The 12,307-nt window shown below is 43.4% G+C and overlaps 1 protein-coding gene across 7 annotated transcripts in view; it reads left to right on the forward strand.

Moving 5' to 3' along the window:
* Positions 1-12,307, forward strand: part of ANK2 (ankyrin 2) — a 302,460-nt gene that overhangs the window by 263,898 nt on the left and 26,255 nt on the right. For 6 of the 7 annotated variants that reach the window (XM_082254226.1, XM_082254220.1, XM_082254222.1 and 3 more), the window contains 2 exons: positions 5,244-5,336; positions 5,773-5,856. In XM_082254226.1, coding sequence (XP_082110352.1) covers positions 5,244-5,336; positions 5,773-5,856 — 177 coding nt within the window. The remainder of the gene's footprint in view (positions 1-5,243; positions 5,337-5,772; positions 5,857-12,307) is intronic. The other variant, XM_082254221.1, reaches the window with a different exon arrangement.

Consider the following 12,307-nt stretch of genomic DNA (forward strand, 5'->3'; position numbering starts at 1 on the left):
TTTCTTACAGATATCCATAAAAAGTGTTGTTTAAAGTTTTTAACAAGCCACCTGGGAGACACACCAAACATGTGGAAGAAGGTGCTCTGGTCAGATGAAACCAAAATCAAACTTTTTGGCAACCATGCAAAACGTTACGTTTGGCGTAAAAGAAACACAGCTCATCACCCTGAACACACCATCCCCACCGTCAAACATGGTGGTGGCAGCATCATGGTTTTGGCCTGCTTTTCTTCAGCAGGGACAGGGAAGATGGTTAAAATTGATGGGAAGATGGATGGAGCCAAATACAGGACCATTCTGGAAAAAAAACCTGATGGAGTGTGCAAAAGACCTGAGACTGGGACGGAGATTTATCTTCCAACAAGACAATGATCCAAAACATAAAGCAAAATCTACAATGGAATGGTTCACAAATAAACATATCCAGGTGTTAGAATGGCCAAGTCAAAGTCCAGACCCGAATCCAATCGAGAATCTGTGGAAAGAATTGAAAACTGCTGTTCACAAATGCTCTCCATCCAACCTCACTGAGCTCGAGCTGTTTTGCTAGGAGGAATGGGCAAAAATTTCAGTCTCTTGATGAGCAAAACTGATAGAGACATACCCCAAGCGACTTACAGCTGTAATCGCAGCAAAAGGTGGCACTACAAAGTATTAACTTAAGGGGGCTGAATAATTTTGCACGCCCAATTTTTCAGTTTTTTATTTGTTAAAAAAGTTTGAAATATCCAATAAATTTCGTTCCACTTCATGATTGTGTCCCACTTGTTGTTGATTCTTCACAAAATATTACAGTTTTAAATCTTTATGTTTGAAGCCTGAAATGTGGCAAAAGGTCGAAAAGTTCAAGGGGGCCGAATACTTTCGCAAGGCACTGTACATCCCTTCAAGTCAGAAGTCCTCAGCTCCTTCTTGGCTTACCTTTACCATTGTTCTGCTTTATTGCTGCACATTGACCGGGCAGAGATGATGATGCTGATTCACTGTTGCATTAGGCTGTGGTCTTAATGATGACATAGCAGATTGAATTGTTGAACCAGGAAGATTTGTTTATTTATAAGGAACTGCATATGGCACCTGTGACGGAATGTCCGCCAAGAATCTGCTTCCTAAGCTTTGCAACACGGGATCTGTGAATCTGGCTATAGTTACCCCAAGAACTCGACAGTACAAGTTTTGGAGTCAACCAGAATCAAACTGTTTATTCAAACACATGCATAAAGAGATATACACTCTGGAACAACCCCTCCCCCTTAGCAGCCAATCCACATACACATATACATCCCATAATAAGTTTATCTTAAGGCAGACAGAAACAAGAGAAGAACAATGGAATGCATGTACTTAACAATAACAAACCCCACCCCACTAGCAAGGGTCTATGGGACACTCCTTGCAAAATTCTAGCAATCTGTAAAGTCAAACCGTTTATCTTTATATATTTCCTGAGGGATATTTTCCAGAAATATTATTGTCCCAACTGAAAGAGCCCCTCACTCTTTCAACACAAACCACACATATAGAACCCAGGATAACCGGGGTAACACCAAATGCTGAATCCGGTGTGGTTGTACAGCAAGTCTAATTAGTGCAGACCCGACTGGGGTTCTTGGTCACCCTGTGCCCCTAATAGACACAGGGTGACTTACACATAAGAGGGACTGGGGAAGCTGGACAAGGAGTCTCCCAGCTTCCCTAAAGCAATCTGGGTTCCACAAGCCCCCCAGCCAAAGTGACTCACGTCACGGCACCCATCTGGCTGTTCATGTGTGTAAAAAGTTGTACAGAACTAGAAATTCTGTGGCAGAGAATAAAGTTAAAGATTACCTGAACTCTAGAAGCCATGCCACTGCAGAGCCCCATACTGATTGTCCAGCTCTATCTCCTGCTGGAGCCTGTCCAACTTGGATACCCATTGCTCCTGGGGCCGCTCTTCCAGGAATGCCATCCGCAACTCCCGTTGGTCACTGGCCCATTGCCCTGGGGTTGGAAAGCACTTGCCCTGGTATATACCAGCAAGCTGGAGGGCTCCAATCCAGAGCTCCACCCAAATGTGCTGCCTGCTCCAAGTATTGATCTGCCGATACCGTCCTGGGGTATACTGAAAGGGCCATCCGCAGCACCCCCTCGAACTCTGATGCCAGGTCTATATCTCAGTTGGGTCGACCAAAGTCTGCTACCCCAATCTTGGATCCTGGTGGAGGTTTGTATGTCCCAGACTGCAGGAAGCATTCCACCGCTTGCCATCAATGTGACAAAATCCGGACACCCCAACTGGGTATCTCCACCAAGAATCTGCTTCCTAAGCTCTGGAACAGGGGATCCGTGAATCTGTCTATAGTTACCCCAAGAACTCGACAGTACAAGTTTTGGAGTCAACCAGAATCGAACTGTTTATTCAAACACATGCACAAAGAGATATACACTCTGGGACAACCCCTCCCACTTAGCAGCCAATCCACATACACATATACATCCCATAATAAGTTTATCTTAAGGCAGACAGAAACAATAGAAGAACAATGGAATGCAGGTACTTAACAATAACAAACCCCACCCCACTAGCAAGGGCCTATGAGACACTCCTTGCAATATTCTAGCAATCTGTTAAGTCAAACCGTTTATCTTTATATATTTCCTGAGGGATATTGTCCAGAAATATTATTGTTCCAAGTGAAAGAGCTCCTCACTCTTTCAACACAAACCACACATATAGAACCCAGGATAACTGGGGAAACACCAAATGCTGAGTCCGGTGTGGTTGTACAGTGAGTCTGATTAGTGCAGACCCGACTGGGGTTCTTGGTCACCCTGTGCCCCTAATAGACACAGGGTGACTTACATATAAGAGGGACTGGGGGAGCTGGACAATGAGTCTCCCAACTTCCCTAAAGCAATCTGGGTTCCACAAGCCCCCCAGCCAAAGTGACTCACGTCACGGCACCCATCTGGCTGTTCATGTGTGTAAAAAGCTGTACAGAACTAGAAATTCTGTGGCAGAGAATAAAGTTAAAGATTACCTGAACTCTAGAAGCCATGTCCAAAAAAACAGAGGGCAAAGGACTAGTCACCAGTATTACCTGTGGCCTCCCAGCAGCTGATCTTTCGCTAGAACTGACATAGCATACCTTTTTTGCACTTTGTTTGGAGTCAGCAATCTTATAAGAAAGCCACTACCACATGTCAGAGCTTCCCTCCTTATGCCTGATGATCTTATGACTGATGGAGGAAAAATCCTATGACTGATGGAGGAATAATTCATCAGCAGCAGCAGTAGAAGGTTGTAGCAAGCAAAGATCCACAGGATGATTGACGTAGACTCATGGAGATCCTTCCACATCAGCTCCCTCTTCAGCAAAGAGAACAGTGATCAACACATCAGTGACATCATCCAACCTCACTCCAAATCTTTTGAAACTAGAAAAGGAAGCTGTGCTTTAGATAAAGCGTGTCAAAAAGAAGTTATTCAGTGGGGCATACTGAGTGAAATAAATCTTTAATTGGCTACGTTATGTATACAGACAGCGACTCCTTCATTTCTGAAAAAGATGATATTACTTTAATAATGAACAATATTATAATAGCTACAACTTACAATATTTATCCTTGAGAAAGGACCCATAGAACATTTCCTAAAGCATTTAGCTGTAAAATTATATAATGAAGCTTTGTCAACTGGATAACAGGTGATTCAATTTATATCTTAAAGGGCCGCCAGTAAGGGACAAGTGGGCCGCATAGGACCAAAAAAAGCATCAGTTTGACATGCTATTGAGCTATAAGGTTCAGGACACGTGATGTGCACTGCTGTTATTTTTTTATTTATCTATTTTTTGGTAATTCAAGACAAAAGGTTATTATTTTAGGGTACCGCTTAGGCACAAATATTATTGTTTTTAGATGTTTTCTAACATCCTGTATTTATTTTATTATGTGAATAAAGCGGTTTGTCTGGAGTTTTTCTTGGTTTTCGATCTGATCTGATGGACAAGCAATAGCATTTGCTATTATCTATATGTATGGTGACAAGCTGCAGTCATACTGCAGTTTTTAGGTTGTAGCTCACCTGCATAATATGCTAGCTTATGTGGGTTCACAGAGCTACCTCTGTGAAGGTGGAAACATGTAGGATATGTATTAGCATAGCTTTGGAACTTGAGCAAATCCAAACTGATTAAACTGTGCAGACATTTCAGAAGCAGGCCTTATCTAGTGAGAACTGTAATGAGCAGTAAGCCGAAACATGTCTTCAGAAGTTTCAGATCACCTGTAGATATATGGTCTTTTTGTATCCAACCCTGTTGTTTAGGCAATGTTAAGTCATGTTGATGTCATGTCTGTGTGAACCTTTGCTCTTTTGGGCTCATTTCCACCAGATGTAGTGACCTGCAGCATATTCATGTAAATTTTTATATATGTTTCAAAAACAAAACTTACATAAACACACATGTTCTGATAGGGTTGCATCCCCAGGCAATTGCAGTAGCATATTCCTAATCTGTCTAGTTTTTTTGTCTACATTAGACTTAAAAATCTGTTTAAGAAACACTGTAAAGCAAACAGCATTCTTTTGATGTTTGTTTGCCGTAGAAAATGGTATTCATATGTAAGAGAGACTTTTGCAAAGTTCAGGATGCTTACTAAAATATAAAGCAGAACTCGATCCAAAGTGGATTTTACTGTTCTGACAGAGTTTTATTCCCAGCTACTTATTATCTTTGATCCCAGCAGAAAGCTGTCCTCCATTTTTCTGTCCTACTGTGACAGCCAGGACTTATTCTGAGAGCTAAATTTCTTGGTTGCTCCCCGTGAAGAGCATTTTTTTAATACATTTTCATTAAGGGATTGTGACACCACAACGCAAGAAACTTTTCATTAGAGTTTAGCTGTAAAGTTCTTAGGGAACTTGGTGGAAGCCGTCCCCATGCCAACCCCCACCAATAGTGTAAAAATCCATCCAGGGTAGAGTTCTGTTTTAAAGAGCAAAATGACATGGGATCTCATTTATAAAACTGGAGGAAAGGAAAAGTATGAGTAATCTTAATACCTATTTAAATTACAGCATTCAATTACCTCACAGCACTTGAATTAGGAGATGGATATGATTGCCACTTGTTATTTCAATTGCTGTGGGTAGCACTTCCACTTTCCTTCAGTTTGTATACAGGAGAGCCACAGGTTTTTAAGGCAATCATAAATCTAGAATAGTAAATAGAGTACCACTTCCATACCTCCACCAGGACCTAGCAGAGGAGTTAGGTGAGCTAGAGACCAACTCAGATGAGGACGAGATGGTAACTACCAGAGTCGTTCGCCGACGTGTCATTATTCAGGTACTAAGTGTTTCACTTCTGCACGTCCCTGTGCCAGACCCGGCAGAGTCCTGGTTACACTTGCAGAGAGCTACCTTAAGAAATAACTTATTAAATAACATGGCTGTTTGCATGTTTTCCTAACTAATGCATGTCCAGTCTTTTGAGTACTTAGCACCGGCCATCAGTACCAGTAGGAAAAATAGATTATTAGCTTCCTCACCTCACCTTCCAAAGTGCAGGCAAGAGACCAAGCGGTTGGTTAACTATAGTTGGTACTGTACTGCACTTTGACTAAAGGTCCCTTGCATGCAAATAACACTTTTTTTTTGCAGATTTGCTGCCAGAGTTTTGTTGTTAGTAATTCTATTTCATTTTGGTACCATGCCCATAATATGATGATGCAATTTTTCTGAATGACAAAGGATTTTGGTAAAGGCTATCTTTTCTGCATTAGGCCGACAATATGCCTGACATCCTTCCTGAGACTGTGACTGAAGAGCAGTATACAGATGAGCATGGCCACATTGTGGTGAAAAAGGTAGGAAAGCCTTTAATATAAAGAAAATGAAACATATCCACCTAAGCAACCTACATTTTAATATATAAGACAGGCATTATATTCACCATGAGGATGAGTTCCCTGATCAATGTCAGGGTGCAGGATAAGAGGGTCTACCTCAGGTGACATATAGAGAAAAAACTTCCCATTCATTTTCCCTATATGGCACCTAGAAAACATAATAACCTAATTTCTCTGTCGCTCATTGACAGACGTAGTCCTCGTTGATTAATAACAACTCGGGTTATACTGCCCTCTACAGGAGTAGGACTAGACAGGAAAGAAAACGTTCTGGCCACACCTTAGGGGAAGTCCCAGAGGGTATATCCTCTCTCTCTCTGCTACAGCAAATCAGTTTTTTCTGTCTAGTTAGGAGGGCGGTCCGGGAAACCTTAAGACTTGAGGTTTTACCGGCAGAGATAACCGAGATAGAAATTCCCTTTGGTACTAGTAAGCCTACCAAGACGGCAAAGGTTTTTCCCTTACCCAAATGTTTTGGTAATAAAATCAAAGAGGAATGGGATCATCCTAAACGTACCCTTACTGTTTCCAAGCGCATTGCTAGACGCTATCCGTTTGAGGAATCCCTCATTAAGAAATGGACGGTACCACCAGTGGTGGATCCACCTATTTCCAGACTGAATAAAGCCACGGTTATCCCGTTGGAGGACGCTCCGTCCTTTAAGGATACGGTGGATCGGAAAATGGAAGCGGAGTCCCGCACCATTTTTTCCCCTGATAGGGTCAGCCTTTAGACCAGTGATTGTCATTGGTTTAGTTTCACAAACATTAACGGAATGGGCAAGATTGTTACGCCATGACCTAAAGGGGGAAGGTATCCCCCAGCAGCGTCTGATTTGATGGAGCAAATCATACAAGGACTGCAGTTCGTCTGTGACGCAGTTCTGGATGCCACCCCCTCATAAAGGGTTTGTTCGCTCCGCTGGGGCGAGTGGGAAAGGCAAAGCCCCTTTAGGAGGGTTCAAGAGGCGCTGGTCGAGCAAACAAAAGGCCGACTCAGCCAAACCTGAAGTCAAGGCTAACACAGCTTGAAGGTGCGCCCCCACCCGGCTTAGGGATGGGGGGACGTCTTCACCGGTGTTCAGATTTAGGACTTTCCTGAATCCCGGACTAAGGGGTTCAGGAGATCATACGATCAGGATACAAGATCGAGTGTCGATCACTGCTACCGGTGCGATTCTTCCCTTCCAACATTTAGGTGCTACAGGGAGCGATAGTTCCCGTTCCCTGAACAGATCATTTTCCTTACCTTTTCCAAGGATCATTCTCAGTTCCCTCCAGGAATCGGATCCGGTTGAGCAAGCGGACCAAGGAGCCTCTAGTCGGGTGACTTCGGTCTCTTATGCTCAACCAGGAGAAATCACCACTCCTGATAGGAATCAAGTTTCTGATAAATGTGTGGGAACAGAGAGCGATCAGACTTTGTCGGATTACCTGGACCAAGCAGCTCTAGGGCAGCCTGGTTCGGATCCAGTCAGACAATATCTGGGTGATGACTTAGGTCGATCACCAAGGATTTCACCATCTGTGTCTTCATCAGAGCATCCCGGAGGGGGATCTGTTGGCATATCGGCTCAACAGGAAGGCGCGGAGGTGGGCAACGCGCGCCCGCGATCCTCTAGCGGACGCAGCAGGCGCGCTGAACGGCCTGTAAAGGCAGTGTCAGCTACTATATGTCTTCCCTCCTCTCAGGTTGCTGCTGAGATTTCTCCGCAGGATAGAGATGGAGGGAACTCCAGTTATCCTGGAAATTCTAGGCTAGCCTCGTCAAGCCGGTCAGGCCGACTTGGACATACTAGTCGCGAACGCTCCTTGGAGACCTCCTCTCAGGGAGGATCTGCGGTCTCAAGGACCGATCTTCCATCATGCTTTACAGTCGCTGGGTTTAATGGCCTGGCCATTGAGACCCAGGTACTGAAGGACAGAGGGCTGTCAGCTTCAGTTATTCCTACTCTAATTAAAGCAAGGAAAGCGACTTCCAGCAAAGTCTATTATCGCACATGGAAGACTTATATTGCGTGGTGTGAATCTTTGGGATTTCCCCCACGTACCTATTCGGTGACCCGAATCTTGGCTTTTCTGCAAAAGGGGGTTGAGCAGAAACTATCCTTGAGCACCATCAAGGGTCAGGTTTCAGCATTAGCAATCTTCTTTCAGAAGCCTTTGGATACTCATTCCTTGGTGCGGAATTTCATCCAGGGGGTGCGGCACTTGGCTCCGCCAGTCCGCGCGCCCTTACTACCCTGGGATCTTAATTTGGTTTTGTCGGTTCTGCAGAAACCTCCCTTTGAAAATATCAGGGAGATTCCCTTGCTTACATTATCCCAGAAGGTGGCCTTCTTGGTGGCTATCACTTCTGCACGCAGGGTGTCAGAACTGGCTGCATTATCATGCCATTCCCCATATCTAGTGGTTCATAGGGATAAGGTAGTTCTTCATCCGAAGCCATCCTTTCTTCCTAAGGTGGTTTCAGAATTTCATCTGAATGAAGATATTGTGCTACCTTCCTTGTGTCCTCAGCCCAATCATCCTCGGGAATATGCGTTGCATTCCTTGGATGTGGTTCGGGCAATCAGGGTATACCTGAAGACTACGGAAACGTTCCGTAAGACGGATTCACTTTTTGTGATCACGGATGGCCCCAGAGAGGGGTTGCCTGCATCTGCCGCAACTATCTCCAAATGGATCAGACAGACGGTGGTACAGGCTTATTCTATTAAGGGTCGGAATCTTCCGTTCCCTGTTAAGGCGCACTCCACTCGAGCGCTCAGTACTTCCTGGGCCTACCGCCATCAGGCGTCAGTGGTCCAGGTGTGCAAGGCGGCCACCTGGTCGTCGGTACATACCTTTACGAAATTTTATAAAGTTGATGTGATGGCATCGGCGGATGCCTCATTTGGCCGCAAGGTTTTGCAGGCCGCAATTTGAGGAGACCGGTGGTCTACCTCGAGGGTTTTTTTCCGTTGGAATTTCAGTTGAGTATCATCGTGTGATTGATGAGCCTTTAAAACTTCTAGTTGGCACCGGTTGGGCCTTCTAGATTGGATTTTGATTTCCATTTTCCCACCCCTCATTTGTGGTACTGCTTTGGGACGTCCCGAGTTGTTATTAATCAACGAGGACTACGTCTGTCAATGAGCGACAGAGAAAAATGGATTTTTGTAAAATCTTACCGTAAAATCCTTTTCTCTTAAGCTCATTGACAGACGTAGTACCCGCCCCTCTGTTTTGGAGTTGGGTTGGGTTAAATTCTCTAAACACTGCTTTTTGACATAACTGATTTGCTGTAGCAGAGAGAGAGAGGATATACCCTCTGGGACTGCCCCTAAGGTGTGGCCAGAACGTTTTCTTTCCTGTCTAGTCCTACTCCTGTAGAGGGCAGTATAACCCGAGTTGTTATTAATCAACGAGGACTACGTCTGTCAATGAGCTTAAGAGAAAAGGATTTTACGGTAAGATTTTACAAAAATCCATTTTTATCTGTACATTCTTGTTAAAGCCCAAATAATCTTAGTTTGGATCTGCTAAATACATTGCAGGTGCATCAAACAAAAAGTGATCAGTATCTTAGTTCTGTTCATTTTCTTTCTTAAGCAGTTTTAGCCTTAGGAGAAATGTCTGTCATGCTGCAGATTTAGACTCATGCTCTCTGTGGGGAAGCAGTGCTCTCTCTGCAGAGGCCTATCACACCCCCTACTGAGTAAGTACTTAGCTTCTCAATTAGCAAAGCTCATTCTTGCTGGTTGGAGAGCTTTGGCTCTGACTCAGCAGAGGGAATGTCATACAACTTCAGCAGAGGCTACTGCTTCCTTTCAAAAGGCAAAGGTGGCAGGGGAACATACTCTTATACTCAGGCTGTGGCAGTCTTAGAAAGAAATCAAACTGTAAGGTCCCATGCACACGGTATTTGACATATTTAAAGTCTTCTAGCATACAATTTCAGATGCTGTAATTGGTGCACATAGTTGCCTATACAAGTTATTGGCTGTACGCAGCCAAACCCTACTTCAGTGTTTACCCACCATTGCACACATGGCACATCTCCCTAAATGTGAAAGAACCATGTTCCAGAAAATATGCCATACGCACATGCATGATAAACACTGATGCAGAAGCCTTCCTCATTTTCAAGCATACAGCCCTGTACAACCGTTCGCTTGTATAGGAGAATTTGATGCCTGTGGCTCCCCAGGTGCAGTAAAGCTCAGGAAATTTGGCGCTAGAAGACTTTTGATGATGTACACCTCTGTGTGCATAAGGCCTAAGAAATTCAGTACCTTTTGTTTTGATGTACCAGGATGTAATTATTTGATATAAACTGAGAGTTCAATGTGTAAAACATCTGTCCATCAACTTCTGTGTTATGTGATATATGCATAAACATTATGTGGCAGCATGGACTGGGCCTTATGCTATGCTGCCACATATATGCGTACCTGTGTTTGTGCTGGGAGTTTGCTCAATCACGTGCCCTCAGCACAGAAACCGAGTTGTCTCTGACACCGCCTAGTTAGTAAGATGGGCTCCTGATCACTTCATCATCCTTATAGCCAATCACTTGTTAGTGTCAGTGTGTTTTGGGTAGGTTCAATTTTTTTTTTTTATATATTTAGTGTCAGTGTCTGTTTTTAATGCAGGATAAAAAAAAAATGCAAACGCTCACTTTTGTTTCTGACCCTATTACATATACAAACAACAAAAAGTGAACATTTATACCCGTGGATGTCAGGAGTAGGCAAATTTATTTTGGTAATGGGTCAAGAAAATGGCAAGAAATAGAAGCTAAATTAAAAAAAAAATCTTTTTTACTATTTTGACCATTTTTTTTTTATAATAAGAAAACATTAGGATATATTTACTACCATTTACTACAAAATAACGGCCCAATTTGTCCTAGAAAAAATAAGGTATAATTCATCTGGATACGCTACTGTCAAACTGGTGGCCCTCCAGCTGTTGCGGAACTACAAGTCCTATCATGCCTGTGGGAGTCATGCTTGTAACGCTCAGCCTTGCAATGCCTCATGGGACTTGTCGTTCGGGAACAGCTGGAGGGCTGGCAGTTTGACACACACACCTGTGCGCTAGAGGGTCTATTCATGAAAGATTCACTGTGCGAAGGTGTCAGTCATTTGCACAGCCGACTCAAATCTTCACTATAATTTGCTCAATACGTTTATTTCCTAAGATCATCATCACCCTCTAGTGGAAATAATGTAGTATTTTCCTGATTGAGGAATTCCAGGAAAATACTAAATTATGGCACTAGAAGGAACTGAAGATCCCAAGAAAGAAAACAATGATTTCCTTGCTGTAGCTGCAATGATATATACAAAACAACTAACACATGCTAAAGTTGCAAAATTAGTATTAGGTGTTAAGGTTTGTTTTAACTAGGTGAATAAAGTGTTCATTATTATTATTATTATACAGGATTTATATAGCGCCAACAGTTTGCGCAGAGCTTTACAATGTGAGGGAAGACAAAACAGTTACAATACAGTTCAAAACAGGAGGAACTAGAGGGCCCTGCTCGTTAGAGCTTACAATCTAGAAGGTTCATAAACCCTTCATGAGAAAAAAACAAAAGAATAAATGTAGCTGCATGCCGTGTATCTCCATGTTTACTTGTTCCCTATTGTGTGCAATCTTTAAAGAATAACTAGCCTTTGCAAGCCTACTGTGTACAGTTTCTGCCTATAGGGTGTCTCCCTTGCAGGGTCTTCCCATAGCCACCTAGATATGTATGTTCCCAGCCAGGATTGAATTTACATACACTGCTACTCCGGAGACACATGCACTGTAGGGGCCACTAGCACTCTGGTGCTGTTTGACCAACAGATGTGCAACAGGCTGCTTCCCGTACTGTGCTCTGATGCTGTGTTTGGCTGACGCAAGAACAGTATGGGCTCTGTGTTGGGCAAGTGCTGGGAAACATATAAAGAATCATGGGATATGTAGTACAGACGATTTAGATCTCTGCTGTGTTCAGGGTACACTCCCTGGCCTGAAAATATAGGGAAGTATTTATGGGAACTCCGTGCAACTAAAAAGTAGGAATGTAAGGCACAAGAAAGAAATAAAAACTATACTGTCTACTTGCTGGTGGAGCTTAAAGTGATACTAAAGGATTTTTTTTAATAACTAACATGTTATAATATATATATATATATATATATATATATATATATATATATATGCTCTGTGTAATGGTCTTGCACAGAGCAGCCCAGATCCTCCTCTTCTCTGGTCCCTCGCTGGTGCTCCTGGCCCCTCCCTCTTGCAATTGCCCCCACAGCAAGCCAAGCCGCTGCTCTGTGTGTTCAGCCCCACCCCCTCTCTCTCATCATTGGCTCACTGACTTAGATTGACAGCAGCGAGTGCCAATGTGTGTCTCAGCCAATTAGGA

Source organism: Pelophylax lessonae (assembly GCF_965119305.1).
Source record: "Pelophylax lessonae genome assembly, chromosome: 1".
In the NCBI taxonomy this organism is placed as follows: Eukaryota; Metazoa; Chordata; class Amphibia; order Anura; family Ranidae; genus Pelophylax; species Pelophylax lessonae.